This window comes from Rhincodon typus, chromosome 22 (genome assembly GCF_021869965.1).
Source record: "Rhincodon typus isolate 14 chromosome 22, sRhiTyp1.1, whole genome shotgun sequence".
NCBI classification, from domain to species: domain Eukaryota; kingdom Metazoa; phylum Chordata; class Chondrichthyes; order Orectolobiformes; family Rhincodontidae; genus Rhincodon; species Rhincodon typus.
Window position 1 is genome coordinate 11,537,491 of NC_063353.1, and position 17,486 is coordinate 11,554,976.

The 17,486-nt window shown below is 40.8% G+C and overlaps 1 protein-coding gene across 2 annotated transcripts in view; it reads right to left on the minus strand.

The window, feature by feature from the left end:
- Positions 1 to 17,486, minus strand: part of LOC109927979 (troponin T, fast skeletal muscle-like) — a 45,944-nt gene that overhangs the window by 8,135 nt on the left and 20,323 nt on the right. For both annotated transcript variants that reach the window (XM_048610062.1, XM_048610063.1), the window contains 5 exons: positions 15,577 to 15,693; positions 13,608 to 13,685; positions 8,517 to 8,627; positions 7,070 to 7,182; positions 6,538 to 6,628 (listed from right to left, as the gene is read on the minus strand). In XM_048610062.1, coding sequence (XP_048466019.1) covers positions 6,538 to 6,628; positions 7,070 to 7,182; positions 8,517 to 8,627; positions 13,608 to 13,685; positions 15,577 to 15,693 — 510 coding nt within the window. The remainder of the gene's footprint in view (positions 1 to 6,537; positions 6,629 to 7,069; positions 7,183 to 8,516; positions 8,628 to 13,607; positions 13,686 to 15,576; positions 15,694 to 17,486) is intronic.

Below are 17,486 nucleotides of genomic sequence, written 5' to 3' on the forward strand. Positions count from 1 at the left end.
ATTTTCTTGTTCTTGCATGTATTCTGGTAATGAGCATTTAAATTAATTCCTCCATAACCCAGTCAACATTTGAACAGCACACAATTATGCAGCACTTTCTCGGACCTCAGCAATTCCCAAATGTACTTCAGAGACAAAGAGTAATTTTGAGTGCCTTGGTCTCTGTCATATAGGAAGTGTAGCCAATTTAAGCAGAACGACATTTTTGAACTTTGGGATAAGTGTTAGCCAAGTCATTATTAATGACATCAGCCAGTTCTGCTAACCTTGATTAATCTATGATTAATAGATGTGTTATAGTCAAATATTTTGCAATGCTTCTTCCCTCGTATGTTTATTTTATACACATTGTTATGTCATGTCTCAGTGCATGAGCCATGGGTCTCTCCACAATTTCAGTGTTCCTGCTGCTTTGTATTTACTGACACAAAGCATTGAACCTATGAGAAGAATGTTAGGTTTCTCAGTCATTTCTTTTCAGTTCAGTTGATAGAGAATATGTTTTTCTTAGGCTGTCTCATTGTGGTCTCAATGTGGACTTAACTAGCTTCAAAATCTCCCCACCCCGACCTCATCCCAAGACCAGCCCACACCTCCCATCCCCGCCTCCGTGACCTGTCCCTCTTCTCTCCCATCTACCCGCCCCTCCCATCTCACTGACCAATCCCCATCCCCACTTCCTAAATACACTCACCTTTACTAGCTTCATCCCCGCCTCCCTGACCCGTCTGTCTTCTCTCCCACCTATCCGCTCCACTATCCACCTTCCATCGCTGCACCCCCGCTCCTATTTATTTGAGCCCCCTTCCCCTCCCCCATTTCTGAAGAAGGGTCTCGACCCAAAACGTCAGCTTTCCTGCTCCTCTGATGCTGCCTGGCCTGCTGTGTTCATCCAGCTCTACACCTTGTTATCTCAGACTCCAGCATCGGCAATCCTTACTATCCCTTCTGTCTCATTTCTGTGCGGTTCATATCTTAATGTTCAGGTTTCAGAGTGACAATGCTTTTGGCTGTGATTAGATATCTGGTAAGGACTGGAAATGAATATCTGACCAAAACTTCTCAATTAGGGTCTATTTAACTTAGGGACAGGGTTTATCTATGGATCTGTAATTCGTACCACAGCTGTAAAAAGCTTATTTTTACTGGCTAATTTGAATTCCTAGTTCCTACTTAAACTTGGTAAGGTGATCGGACAATTTCAGAAGCCTTCTAGAAAGAAAATAGGACAAAGGCTTTATAGATAGAGGTACAGGAATTCAAAAGCAAAGACGTGTTGTTAAACTTTCATAAAAGTCATCAGGCCTCAGCTGGCACTTGTGTTCGATTCCAGGTTAGGTTTGATGTCAAGCCCTATTAAAGTATGTAGAGGTGATTCACTATTTAGTAAGTGCTTCTAAAAGGGCATCACGAGCAAGGTTAGCATCTTGTTCCTCATCCCATATTGCCCTAGAATTATACCAAACAATTATACCAGAGAAATAAACTTCAGTCATCATGTGGAGACATAGGAGAAGTTGGAATTTTCCTTTGTGCAGAAAAAATTAAGGGAGATTTAATCAAGGTATTCAAAATGATGCTGGATTTTGATAATACTTTCACCTTATTTAATTTTTCACTGACAGGTTCAATGGCAAGGTCAAATGGATTGAAGACAATTGGCAAAATGTAACACAGGGGAAACAAAAATACATCTAAATCTACAAGGCATGTTATGACAGGCTGGATAGGTAGATCAGGAAGATTCATTCTATGTTAGCTTTCAAAACGAAATTGTGCACATAGAGCCAAGAACTGGGAATACAGCTTGTTACTGTAATAAGTTATTGAGAAAATACTAGAATGGATTATGAAGGAACTTATAGCGAGGCACGTTGGGGTTCAGGGAGAGGCAACATGGTTTCATGAGGGGAAAAGAAATCATTTGACTAAGTTATTAGAATTCTTTGAAGAAATAACAAACAGGATAGAAAAGGGAGAATCTCTAGGTGTAATGTATTTGGATTTCCAAAAGGCATTCAATAAGACATCCCAAGAAAAGGTTCCTGCACAAAAGAAGAGTTTGTGGGGTATGGGGCAAACATGATGGTCTGGAGAGGATTGGTTAGCTAACAGAAAGAGGAGAGTAGGAATAAATAGGTCATTTCTGGGTTGACCAACTGTTACTAGCGATTGGCACTAGGGCCTCAACAACTTATAATCAATACCAAGGATTTGGATGAAGGGACAAGCATATATCTTTGCTAAATTTACTGATGACACCCAAGATGGATTAGACAGTAACTGGTAAAGAGCGCACAAGGTGTCTGCAAAGGGATACAGACAGGTTAAGGCAGTAGGAAAAATTAGCAGATGGGGTGTAATGCGGGAAACCGTGAGCATGTCAACTTTGACAGGAAGAATAGGCAAACAATATTATTTAGATACAGGGAGACTGCAGAATGAAATAACAGGGGAATCTCAGCGTTCTAGTACACAAATCGAACTTAGTATGCAGTTACAGCAAGTGATTAGAAAGTCAAATGAAATGTTGATATTTTGTTGCAAGGTGAACAGTGTTAAACTTGTGGGTTGCTTCAGAAAAGGTTCATTTGAGTTTGTCAGATGAAGTAATTAGCAGAAGAGGGTTGTGCAGGTCAGAACTGTATCCAGTTTAGAATGAGAGATGATCTTATGTTCCACATTTATACAGGCTGTACAAGGTAACAGCCCCTCATTGTTTGAAGTGGGGTGTACAGAGGAGGTGCAGAGGGGAAGAGGCAGATCTGAGGATGCCCTTATGGGTTTACTATTGGGTTTGAAGGTGGCGGCATTAATAGGTCCAGGCAGTGAGACCATAGAAAAGAAACCTTGCTTCTATGATTATACACCTGTTCATGTCTCCATGGAGGGAGAGTGTGCAGTCTGCAGGTAAATGAAAGCTTTTTTTTTTACTGGGGATTGTTACGGGGCTGAAAGCTTCATCTTCCAGCAAGATGCAATTTAAATTTAATAAGTCTCTGTTGGAATTTTGGTTTCTGTTCAGTGCTGCTTTAAGGGGCTGGCACAAGTTAATTTAGCCAGCTTGTTGGAATTTTTCAGAAGAGCATAATATCCCAAGGGGCTTCACATGGTGGCTAGCTCCCACCATGGGATAGTCTGGAGCCAGGGGATAGTTTAAAAATTTGGGATCTCCCATTTAAGGACTGAGATAAGGAGAATTAGGTTTTCTTGGATTTTTTTTAAAAAAACTCATTCATTGGATGGGGGCATCGCTGGCCAGGCAGCATTTCTTGCCCATCCCTAATTGCCCAGAGGGCAGTTAAGAGTCTTGGATGCTGATTTTAAGAATTCTCTTCCCCAGGGAGTATATATTCAGATGGCATACGGAAGGCAGACAGATAGTGAAGTTGATACCACAATCAGATCAGCCAAGATCTTATCAAATGACAGAGCAGTGCAGAGAGGCCAAACAACCTTTACTGCTCCCAATTCCTCAATTCTAATGAACAATTAGATAACTTTTCGAATTAGCACAGACACAATGGACCAAATGGCCTCTTTCCGTAATGCAGATAGTGTAATTCTTCAACAGTTTGAGATTCTGGATGCTTAAATAACAAACGCGTTCTTCTAAAATTATCCGAAAGCAAAATATTGCAGCTGCTGAAAATCTGAATAAGGAAAAAAAAAAGAAAATGCTGGAGAAACGTTGCAGGTCTGGTACATCTGTAGACAGAAACAACATTATCATTTCAAATCTTTGGACCTGCAGTTTCTCCAAAACTTATTTTAAAATTATCTAATGAGTAAATTAAAAAAAGCACATCAGACAAAAAGGTAATTAGGAGAATGTGTGTCACCGGAAGATGAACAGTGACAGAGTCACTTTACCAATTCCATTCCCAAGATGTAGTTTTCTTTTCCAAACTGAGCAGCTACAGAAGAGATTATATTGAAGAGACTCTATGACAGGCAAAGTCAGTTGGTCAGTGGAGCATGCAAGGTGCACTATGCCAGTGCAAATAAGGCTCAACAGAACAGCTTCTATTTTTTTTTGTTCAAATGACTCATATAGAATGGCTGAATGATTCAAGTTGCAGTCAGATACAGTACCAGTGACTAAAGGAACTGTGAAGTGTATATAATACTGCCTAAGCTGTGAATAAACAAAATCACTTCCAACAACAATGCAGTCGAATTCTGCAACCTTCAAATCTGTGCAAGATCACCGTGACCTGGTTAGCTCAACTGGAACCCAAAGACATGCATCTGTAACTCTTTCTGCCACTTTCATTTGCATGGCATGATAATGTAAGAAATTCATAATGCAGGCACTTGTGTCCAGGCCATAATGTGTTCAAGATCAGTCGCTAGAGTTTCGTATTGCCAAGGATCGCGAAAATCTTATTTTCGGGCTATTCTAACTACAGAAAGTTGTAAAATTCACAACTAACAAGACTGTAGTACATTTCCTTCAGTTCTGTTAAGTCAAATGGGTGACCGAGTTATGCTTTCCAATCACATACAAATACATGACCCTAGAATGGGTTTAAGGGCACAGTGGATAGAATTTCCGGCCTACATACTGAGCCCCAAATTCATTGGCAAAAACAGCTTGCAGAATTTCTAGAAAACTATCTATAAACCCCAAACTGCATTTATTTCCTCATTTTGGATGGATTTGATAGCCCAGTGTATTATTGCTAGACTTAATTCAGAGACTCAGGTGATGTTCCAGGGATCCGGGTTTGAATCCGACCACGGCAGATGGTGCAATTTGAGTTCAATAAATATCTGGAATTTAGAAAAAAAGTGTAATAATGACCATACAACGATTGTCGATTGTTGGAAAAACTCATCTGGTTCACGAATGCCCTTTTAGAGAAGGAAACTGCCTTCCTTACCTGGTCTGACCTTCATGTGACTCCAGACTCACAGCAATGTGGTTGACTCTGAACTGCCCTATGGGCAATAAATGCTGGCCTGATCAGTGATGCCCACATCCCACAAATGAATTTTAAAAATGGCTTACGAGGAAAGTACATTGACCTTGTGTTAATTCTATTTTAGACAAACATATGGCTGATCAGAGTTGCCATGATTAATGAGCAACAAGACAATTTCTTTGAAGCAATGCAGACATTAGGTGTAGAATCTTCTGTTTTATAGTCTTTTACGTTGGGTGGCAGGATTAGAAAGGGATGTCTTTCTTGTTAGCCTTTGTCCAGAGGTCATGTGCAGCTTGGCTCATTAGCTAGCCACGTATGGCTAAAATGTCAAGCAGGCAGGGAGTAGATGCTCTACCACCTGACTCAGATTGAAGGCCCTGGTGCTATTCAATGCCTAAGGTTCTGAGCAGATGCCTGCAGCTACATTTGTGGCCCTGCACCCTTCTCTTAGAGCAGCACAGTGGCTCAGAGGTTAGCAACGCTGCCTCACAGCGCCAGGGACTTGGGTTAGATTCTAGCCTCAGGCAACCGTGTGGAATTTGCATGTTTGCCTTGCGTCTGTGTGGGTTTCTGCCAGGTACTCTAGTTTCCTCCCACCAGAATGTTTCCTCCCACATTTCAAAGACATGTGAGTTAGGCAGATTGGTATTGCTAAACAAATTTGCCCCAAAGCATTCAGGGAGGTTTCAGTCAGATGGGTTAGCCATAGTGTAAAAAGCCCAAAGCAGCATTATGCGGTTGGGTCTGGATGAACGACTCTTCAGAGAGTTGGTGCAGACTCGATGGGCCGAATGGGCTCTTCCTGCACTGTAAGGGCTCTATGATTCCACAAGTCAGACTTCCACCCTCAGCTATCCACCCCACCCTGTGCACATCATACTTCAGCTTCTCACCCATTTCATCCTCCATGCCTTCTCTAATTGACAGGCCAATCTCCATCTTTGAGACTGTGTTTGTGTGTGCCAGGCAAATGAGAAGAAAGCAGAAAATACTTACTCCAAAGACCAGGAAGGAGTGTACCCTGCCAGGTGCACACCATGAACATGCAGAGTCAGGTATGTGAATTCTGTACTGTTCATTTAATTTAAAAAAGTAAAATTGGGAAGGGGAACTTTGGTAAATCAGCCTGTTAATGTGCATTTATGATATACAAAGAAAAGATGTCTTGCCATCTGGAGGGGTTTGACTCACCTCTAAAGCTTGGGAGCACCAACTTGCAAAAATTCCATCCCACCATTAGGATTGTGAATTTTGGCCTCCTTCCCAATTAATGTGCCCTGCCCCTTCCTTCCAGTCCCAGGAGTGGGACACAATACTGCCTTCAGAGATGGATGGTCTGAATGAGTCAGCCCTAAGTGTGCAGTACAGAAACCTTAAATACAGAGTTAACAAGCAGAAATTGAGTCTCTTTGGTCCCTCAATGACCCAAACATTTAGGCAGTACAGATATGCCAAGTGAAAAACCTTCAAATAGGCATGGAGACAGCTTTTACTGAGAGAGCTAACATTGACAACAATGAGACAAGTCACCTCCTTCTGTACAGTAATGTTTTACAATTCTAACAAAGAATAATGTCAGAACAAACAATGTATAAACTTTACATACTTCATATTTTTGCCTCTTCAGTTTTTCAGACAGATCAAACTTCTCTCCCTCCAGTTGCAGCAGCCAGTCTGCTAGTTCCTGCGCCTTCTCTCTAAATGGTAACAGATATTATGACAGGCTGTGTCTGATATAAGTTCTTCTACAGACTTACAGGTGTACACATCAACATCATTCAACATTTGTCTAGTTGGAAATAATTTACATCTTTCCTCAGATTATTTCCAAGGAACCCAATTTCTCAAAGGGCAGTGTTAGCTTTTAGTTTGTAAGAAATGGTGAGGGTGTTGGAAAACAATAAAAATATTACTTTAGTTTTTTTGACTACAGATAGCCCATCAAGTATGCTACGTAGTATACAGGTAGCAAGATAAATTGAGGGACCAGGGACACATCAACAAGAGCTGCTAGCATTTGTTGCAGTTAACAAACTGATAAATGGTTCATGGGTTTTGACAGCACTTGTACTAAGCTACAAATTAATCACCACAGCAACTATTTCTGCAGAGTGTCAGTTTCACTGGGAAGCACTTACTTGAGTTTGTCTTCACTGAGGTGCTCTGTATTTAGAGGTTTGCGTCTGTCTGCCAGAATCTTCTTTTTCTTTTCTCTCTCTGTTTGCTTCCTGCCACTTCGACGTATTTCAGTCTATGAAAACAGTAATTCAGTTATAACTACTTACCATCAAAACTTACCCATTCCACTTCAGCATTTGTAAAATGCCTATATAATTGGTGAGACCTCAATCTGGAATACTGTCGCGACGATACTGTGGCTTTAAGAGGTGCATTTTGTCCTGGGTTTTTTTTTTGAAGAGAGGTTTTAAGGAGGGTGTGGAGCAGTCTACCAGAGTCACTAGAGTAAACAGCTTGTGAGGCCTTGATGGAAGTTGGAACAATAGAAGCAGCATGAATGGGTGTGATCAAGCTCCCACAGACCCAGCATTTTTAGTTTTAGTTTTCAGCAGTTGCTGTTGGGGTCTTGAAGAAGTGGAAGCTATCTTTTCCCCCTCTTGCTGGGGGTTCTCTGGGTTGCACATGAGACAATCTGTTTTCTGAATTTGCCTTTTGCTAAGAGTGGCTTTATGGGATGTTGCTATATTAGAACAGTTAAGTAGTAATAGTTACTGCATCTGATTCTGTTAAGTTTTCCAATAGAATTTAGTTATTTCAATTCCTTCTTTCTTTTGTTGGATTTTAACTATAGTGCTTGAATAAAAAGTGTGCTTTGATTTAAATCCAGTAGTTTGACCAATCGAATTGCATTTGGAATGCAACACCTTCCATTTACCTTGAAAATAAGAAAAGGTGAGGGTCTAGGCTATCTTCTGAATATTTTGAGGGGGTTTGGTCTGGTCCATAACACTGCATATGGTCCTGGTGACCATGCTTATGGAAAGTTATTAATGTGCTGAAAACAGTTCAGAGAAGGTTTACTGGAATGAACAGGTTACCTTACCAGGAAAGTCTAGAAGATTTTACAAGAGTCAGATGGGATTTAATTGAAACAGAAGATCCTGAGGGGACTGGACTGATGGATGTTTCCTCCTGCGGGAGAATCTAGAACTAGGGATCACCATTGAAAACACAGATGAGGAAACATTTTCCTTTCTCTCAGACGGTTGTGACTCATTGGAATTTGCTTCCTCAAAAGGCAGTGGATATAGGATCTTTAAATATTTTTACAGCAGAGGTTCTTGATTACCAACAGGATGAAAGATTATCAGGGATATGCAAGAACAGAGTTGAGACTAAAATCAGGTTGCCATGATGTTATAGGATGATGGAGCAGGTTTGAAAGGTTGAGTTGCCTAATCTTGTTCCTATGTTACTTACTTAACTAATTATAAAAACACATTTTCTTTAGCACAATTAAATTCAAGCATTGGAATCACTAACACAACGGAATTTAAAGCAATTGACCTTGTTCATACAAGTGAATGTTAATGTACAGACTGAGTGTTAAACCACAACATCTAGTACCTTCTGCAGGTAGCCTCCATAATGTGCCATATTCGACAGAACCTTCTTCTTCTTCATATCGTCTTCTACTTTTTTCCGAAGTTCCTCCTCTTCTTTTCTCGCCTTTTCCTCCTAGAGGGCAATCATTTTCAAATTTTAAAAATAGTCAACATTATATTTTGGTCTGTTTTTATTCTTGATACAGAGCTTTGCGAACTCGAGAGTACTTGGGCTGGGGTTGGACCTTACAGTTCCTGACGTGTGCTGTGTTTCCAGTACAGAATAATAGTTGAAAAAGATTTTTTTTTAAAAATACACTCATTGGATTTGAGCAACACAATTCTGCTTGTTAATTATCCTGGAGGAGGCTATTTGAGCTGCATTCCTAAACCACTGCTGTATACAGACATCACATGATTGTCAGGAAGGGAGTTCCAGGATTTTGCTCCAATGACAGTGAAGGAACAGTGATACAGTTTCAAGTCAAGATGGTGTGGGGCATGCGGGTGCACTTGCCCATATTCCCATTTCTACACTACCCTCGCCCTCCTTGTGATAGAGGCACAGGCTTAGAAGATGCTGTAAAAGGTGTCCTGATAATAGTTTGTGGAGCATCTTGTAGATGCTACCCATGGCTGCTACTGTGCGTCAATGGTGAAGGGAGCGGTTGGATTTCAAACAAGTGGACTGCTTTGTCCTGGATGGTGCTGAGCGTCTCAATGCGGAGTATTCCATCACACTCTTGACTTGTGCCTTGTAGATAGTACACAGGCGTTTTTTGGTTTTGGTTCCGGGGGGGTGGTGGGGGGTTGGGGGGGGTGGTGGTCCAGTTCAGTTTCTGGTCAATGGTAACCACTGAGAGAATAATAGTGGGGTTTCAGCTATGGTAATACCCTTGAAAGCCAAGGAGTGATGCTTAAGTTCTCTTTATGGATATGGACATTACCTGGCACTGTGTTGCCCAAATGTTACTTGCTGCTTGTTAGCCCAAGGCTGGGTTTTGTCCAGGTTCTGTGACAAATGGACACAAACTGAATTGTGTAATCATCGTGGTATCCTTGATCGTGACCTTATGATGGAGGGAAGGTCATTGAAGCAACTGATGATGCTTGGGCATAGAACCCTGCAAAACTCCTACTGGTGATATCCTGGAGCAGAGTTAAATGGACCTCCGGCAACCACAACCATCTTTCTTTGCACTAAGTACTACTCCATCTCCCAAAGATTAAATTCCAAACCCAACCCCTACAAATTCCCAGTGACCCTGTTTTTACTAGGACTTCTTAATACCATACTAATTTCAGACCTTGATGTCAAGATCTTACCTCTGGAGTTCAGCTCTTTTGTCCAAGTTTGGACAAAGGCTGTAATGAGATTAGGAGCTCAGAGGCCCCTGGTAGATTCTAAACGGAGCATCGATGACCAGGTTAATTCTGAGCAAGTACTGCTTGATAGCACTGTTGATAACTCCTTTCCATCACTTTGCTGATGCACGAGTAGACAGATAGGATGGTAATTGGCACAGCTGAATTTATCTTGTCCCAACAAAATAAGTGTTTTTTTTTAGAAAAATGGATATTCATCTGCACCATTTGAATTTAGATGCTCTGTGATTCATTAAAATTATTAGGGTTACAATTTACCCTTTATATTTTTGGTGGCAAAATGCGATTTTGCTAGGTGCTACTTTGTTTTATTTTAATCATTTGCAATTTTAGTTATTTTCTACATCAAATCTGTTCAGAGGTACTATTACACACATCTGGAGAAGGCCGGACTTGAATCTGGGCCTCCTGGCTTAGAGGTTGGGGTACTACCATTGTGCCACAAGAGTGCTCTCAGCTGCCATTTCATTTCCTGAATGTAATAATCAGCACTCCAGTTATATACAATTTTAGTGAAGTTTATGTCTGTATCACAATTCCGTCCAAACTTCAGGAAGGTATTTATATCCCAAAGTGTACCATATGTATAAGGAAAACATTCCCACAAGGATGAATGCAGAAAAGGAATGACGTATTGCAGAAAGTTTAAAAAAAAAAGTGTTTTTTTTCAGTCCATATATAGCGGTCTTAAAATCATTAACATATAACTCTAACCATATGCATAATAAATGCCATTGATTTACCCCCCAAAAAAACTTGAAGCCTTTGAGGCCAAGGTTCAGAAATCCGACAAAATTTGTTTGTATGGCAAGCTTGCCAAAATATATAAAATTTCAACCAATTGCTCATTAGCTCCAAATATCTAAATGCCAATTAGTGTCAGCTCAGTGTAGACTTCAATGATTTAACTGATCTTGTTTCATCATGTTAGTCTGCTAATTTATCTATTTTTATTGTAATTGATTGATTAAACATATGCAAAATGTGATTTTGCCAGGTACTACTTTGGTTCATTTTAATCATTTTAGCTAATTTCAAAATCAAATCTGTTTAAGAGATGCTATTACAGACATCCTGGAGAAGCCTTGGGCATCCTGGCTCAGAGGAAGGGACACTACCATTGTGCCACAAGAGCTTTCATTGATTGATTAAACATTGGTATAACCAATTAGGGCCAAAATAAGCTTCCAAAGACATGAGAAGCCAATGCTATGAGCATGCACCATCTACAAATTTGCTGACGACACCACCATGGTAGGACGAATATCAAACAATGATGAGTCAGAATACAGAAAGGAGATAGAGGGCTTGGTGACGTGATGCAATGATAACAGCCTCTCTCTCAATGCCAGCAAAACTAAAGAATGGATAACTGGCTTCAGAAAGAAAAAGGGGAGAACATGATCCTATCTACATCAACGGAGTGGAGGCTGAGAAGGTTGACAGCATCAAATTCCTAGGTGTGACGATAACTGACAGCCTGTCCTGGACTTCCCACGTAGATGTGGCGGTCAAGAAGGCACAACAATGCCTCTTCTTCCTCAGGTGGCTCAAGAAGTTTGGCATGTCCATAAGGTCCCTGACCCAACTTCTACAGATGTGCCACAGAAAGCATACTATCGAGGTGCATAACAGCCTGGTACAGCAACTGCTCTGCCCAGGACTGTAAGAAACTTCAGAAGGTGGTGTGCACAGCCCAGACCATCGCAGGGCCCAACCTCCCATCCATGGGCTCCACTTACATAGCTCATTGCCGCAGAAAGGCTGCCAACATCAAAGACATATTCCACCCTGGTAATGCTCTCCTACAACCTCTTCCGTCAGGCAGAGGATACAGACGCTTGAACACACGCACTAGCAGGTTCAAGAATAGCTTCTTCCCTGCCGTTATGAGACTGATGAATGGACTCTCTAACTTCAAATAATTATGATCTTGCCTCGCGTACATCCTGTGTGGTGTAACCTGTGTGTATTACTTTATCCAAGTTTCTTTTCCTTCTCATCCTATCGTCTTTATGTCCTTGCTTACTGTGATCTGCCGAGACTGCTCACAAACAAAGCTTTTCACTGTACTTAGGTACATGGGACAATAAAATCAAATCTAATGTACATGGAAATCCTATGTTTGCAGAGTGTCATCTCTGCTTGTTGATGGAAATCAAATACATAAAACACAGTAGATACACAAGTATCGCAGACAGGGGATGTGAGGATGCTGTTGACATCTGAGGAGCCAGAGTATTTATTGCTTGCAAGACCAGAGGAGTGACCTACTCAGTGGGAGGACAACAGGTCAGATCCCCAAAGTATTTTGGACATTTTTAACTTCCAATTCCAATATGTGCTTAAATGTAAGAAAAAGACTGGTACAGCCAAAAATGGTTCCAGATGTAAATTAAATGGTTGCCTAGAGAGGCCAATAGAATTTAGCACCTAAAGTTTCAAAGAAACTTTGAACAGACTAGACTGTGACTTCCTGAGACTACCAAAGTAAATGGAGACTATTGACCTCCTGCTCAACTGCAAACCACCCCTACCCCCTTCCAGATTTCATTCCAATTTGCAGACATACTTTGTGTTTCTCCATTTGAAAAGTACACGACGGCAGGTGTTTAGGAAGCTAGGTTCAAACCTACTGGAGTGAACTAGGGGGACTGAACGTTCCTGGTATACCTGCCTGTATGCAAGTGTTGGTGTGCCGTGAAGGTCATAGTTGAAAAACTATCTCCTAGTCACCCCTGCACTGCAGGTGAAGAACCTCCCTAAGACAGAGCGTTGCAAAGGAAACAGGATTCTGTCAAAAAAAAAAAAAAGCGAAATAACTGAGGATGCTGTAAATCAGGAACAAAAACAAAAGTTGCTGGAAAAGCTCAGCAGGTCTGGCAGCATCTGTGAAGGAGAAAACAAAGTTAACGTTTTGGGTCCGGTGACCCTTCCCTAGGATTCTCTGTCACTCTGAAACACAGTCAAAAGGCATCAGGGCTTCACAATCTTAACTAATCTGCAAAACTATTGATCATGAAGCCAAATATTCACCTTCCAATATTAATAAAACCAATAACATCTACTGCAACATGGAAGATATCAGAGACTGATCCATATATGTTTTTTAAAAAAAAAACTTTTTGCCTTTTGGACTCCACTTTTATTTCTAATCTGTGTGTATGTGTTGCGTTAATATTTCTTCTTATAGTTAATAACTAATAAACTCGCACTTTGTTAATTCACAATAACCTGATTAATAATTGTGCTTTAAAAAAAATGGGGCTGGGGGAAGGGTACTCACATCTGAGCCTTGTTACGTTCAAACAACAGGGTGGATAAAGAAAGAAGGGAAACCAGTTCATTCCTATCACCCGAGAGGTTAACATTGGTTTTCCTGTCAGAGACGGATATGAATTGAAGATCTCCACCCCTAGACAGGTTGAAACAGATTAGCAGGAAGAGCTGGAAAGCCTGCTATTTGGAAGAACTTTTGGCCTCTTGCTATTGTCTGCAAATCTACAATATCATGTCCTAAGTGGCCAAGCCAGAAGGTGACCAATGACTCATCCAAGACCTCCAATAAAACTTGATAATTATGCAGATCTTTCCCAATATTCACCTATTGGGTGTTATTCAAGCTTACACTGAATAGTGTCAATTTTTGACCTTTTTTTGCCATCCGATGGTGAGGGAATACATTAACAATTCACTCAAGGTCTTCGTGATCTCTGCACTAACTTACAGCCACTCGGTTCAACCGCTCCTTCTCCTTTTCAGCTCGGATTCTTTGTTGCTCAGATCTCTCGGCCCTGCGCTTCTCCTGTGAAGATTTCATTTGGAAGTCATTACAAATGATAAAAAAAATTGGGTATATGCTGGCCTACAATCACAAAATATGCTAGACAGGAATTAAATTATTAAATGAACATGAACAGCCATTTCTGAAAAGATGCAGCTAGATGCTGCATTCATGGAAGACTCGTCAGTAAGATATTGAAGATATCCCTTCATAAACAGCAAGGTAGTTTGGTATTAACCTCAGGAAAAGTTCACCATTTCACACAGTTGACATGTCATCACATGACTTTCCAACACAGTCTCAACCTTGACCCTTGACCAACTGGAGCTGAACCCCAGGTTTTTCAGGGATTTCTCAGTCTTAGGAATGTTTGACTGCCATTTTGAATAGCCATTTGCAGCAAAAGCTGGGCTCCTCCCTGTGGCAGCTCTACTGGAGGTAGAACATTTAAAACAGGTGCGAGGAGCAGACGGCTTCCTAATCATCTTGGCACTTCCACTCCGATAAGTGGAAAGACAGCCTTCCCATCTTAGTGCTGAACACAGCCCTCAAGTGAGCAGTTAGTGCTCATCCCACTGTCGCTGGTATTAACCCAGTGTCAGTTCTATACAGGAAGCAATAAGAGGTGATATGGGACTCCTGCTAACACTCCAATAGGCAGCTGAGATCCCCAGGATTTTGCCTGTAGTTTCACTTCATAAATCTTACACAGACTCATCAACTAGGGCTTTAAAAACTGGGCATAAAATTCACGAACTCCACCATATTGATAGTAGTTGCTATTCCAACACATTGAAATAATCTCTGGCTGTGCAGGTCTCTGCACAACAGCTGCTGGAACAAAGCACACCACTCCGAATTATTGATTAAATTACATAACGCATACTCAGATTTTTAAGGACCATAAAATGTCAGGGAATTATGATTTGATCAGCAAGAATTGAAAATCGAGAGTACATTTTTGTGGGGGTAGTTGGCTAACTATGAGAGCGTGCTATGTTTTTACATCTGGCACCTGTATTAGTCCATAATTGAAATTTGCTTGATAAAACATTTGTTATACTTGGCTCCAACATCATGTGGATATAGAGTGGCAGTCTCAACTCCGCTCTTATGGGCCGTTGGCACCAAACAGTTTGATCTAGGTTTGGATCCTCGGATAATATTTGATTCTCTTTGGGTTGAGGCAGACAAGACATTGGTGAGAAGACCAAAATCCCAGCTCTCTGGCTGACTGCCTTAAATTTGGATACAACCCAAGTTAAATATAAATGTAAACTTTACAACACAAAAGTCTTGATATAAAAGATACACTGGTGAGAGAACTGGACATGCAATCCAGCACTGGACACTCTACGCAATTCTGTAGTCTGTTTTTTCCCATTTTGTGACATTTAGAGCTAACACAGAATGCTCTGAAAATTAATCTTTAAACTTTTTCCACACAAAATGAGGGCTTTATAAAAAGGTAGAAATTTAAGTGACAACCTGACTTGATTTGAAATGATACTTGGGAATAATTCAGTGTGCTGCACGGCTGTTAGACTTGGCAAATTAACAACATTGACTCTGGGTGCTCTGGTTTTCTCCCACAGTCCAAAAGACGTGCAAGTTGGGTGGATTGCTATGGTAACTTGCCCATTGTGTCCAGGCTTGGTGGTTTACCCATGGGAAATGCAGGATTACAGGTGGGGGGGTGGGTTGCAGGGGAATGGATCTGGGTGGGATGCTGTTTGGAGGGTCGCTGTGGACTCCATGGGCCAAACTGCCTACTCCACACTGCAGGGATTCTAGGAAACTGGTAGCATTAAGCAAGTTCAACACTTGGTAATGACTGACAGACGCTTACAATGCAACAAATAGCATTCTTAGACAATAGCATTATAGATAAAGCCTTTAAACCAAACCGTACAATTCTTTCTTTTAAAGCAATAAGTTCTTCTTCTTCCTTTTTCCTCCTCTCAAAATGGGCTTCGATGAGAGTTTGCAGTTCCAACAGATCCTTTTCCATACGTTTTCTGTGAATGTCCTACAGTCAATAAAGAACATAACACTGGATTGCTGATACTTATTCCAAGGCCTTCACTATGTAAGTAAACTGTTCCTTTAGAAACTTAGTTGTACAATACAGGGCCAACTTTACAAAAGCGCATGCTCAACATGAAGTCTCGTCCAGCAGTAAAGGGTGCGAGTTATTGGGGCACAAGCATAACAGATACAAAATCTCTGCCAAAACTCCTGATAGAGCTACGCTCACAGTGAATGCGCAATGTCTAGAGGAGTGTGATTTTGCAAAGAAAAATGAAAGAGAATTTTAAGTAAGGGAAAAGATGCTATATCATGGATTAATTCAAAATATCTTTGCCTTTATTCCTAAATTAATTATCTTGAAGGATTTATTCTTGAACTATTACTTCGATAAAAGGGAAAGTACAAAGTACAATCAATCAGTTAACAGAACGCGTCATTGCTGGTACGGACGTCCCTTTGTTTCAAGGAAAAACAGCAAATCTTTTACATCAATTTTAAATTTCATTACTTTGTTATAAACAAACAGAAGAACATAGGAAATGAAAGATTTAATCCCAGGCTGGGTTAGCATATTTACAGCGAACAAAGTATCAATTCCTAATTTTGTTTTGTTTTCTTTTAGGAACCAGGAAGTGAACAGTGTTAGGTGAGAAAGCAAAATACTGCAGATACTGGAAATACTCAGTTGGCCTGGCAGCATCTGTGGAGAGAAAACCATGGTTAAAGGGCAGAATCTTACCACCGTAGGCATTCCATCAACGTTTGCTAACTGACGCAGAGAAAGGGGAGAAAGGGAATGGGTAAAAGGGTACTACTATATTTTTCCGCCCAGAAAGAAAGTCAGTGACCTGCAAGTTGTGTTTAACTGTAGTTTTAAAAAGCTGAATATTGCACTATAGAATTTAAAATGTGTAAACAAAACAGTTTAAGATTAAACAAGACAAAAGGATAATCCAATTTGAAATTAAAACAAAATGCTGGAAAAAGAAACAACTCAGGGTGGAATGTTCCCAGTCCACGAACGATGTTGCAATTGTGAGAAAGTTGAGAATATCCAGCGAGCAGCTTCTAGGTGTCAAATGCACAATAAGCCAGAGACTTTCCACTAAAAAGAGTCCAATCTCTTACTACTGGTAAATCCTCATTTGCACATGTTATCTCCTTAGCATCCCTCCCTGTCAGCACCATAGGTTGTGAAGCTGCACACATTTACATAGACACATTGAGTAGTAACGTTCATTTCAGGTGGAGGAGGAGGAGGCAGTGTCTCACAGGGCCTCAGAGACCATGTAGGTACCACTGGTATCTTGGGAGACAAGACAACGTTGTGAACAAAGGGTCAAAGCTCGGGATGTTGAGAGTACATTGACAGTGGTCGTGACAGAACAGCAACATAGCATTAGACAATGATGGGCAATATAGAGGTGTGGTGCCTAGGTAAATAGGAGAGGGTCAGAGGTGGTGCAATAAAACTTGATAGAACTCACAGGGAGAAGTCCCCCATGAAATACGCCAGAAGGTTAACAGGCGGCTGATTTCTGAGAAGATTCAGCCCTCAGTTTTTGCAACGTTTTAAAAATAAAAAAATTATTTGAAGTTCTTTCAAGTTTGAACCTTACTAAACGGGATGAAAGAACTGAATACAGAGGACAGGCCTCCTAATTTTCAAGTCGTTTAAACTAAAATAACTAGAAAAATCACTAATTCATTCAGACTAACCCCAAAACACCCAATTTTCCTGATATGTGCTCTTGTTGTGAAGGGCAAAAAAACCCACACAGGCAGCATCAT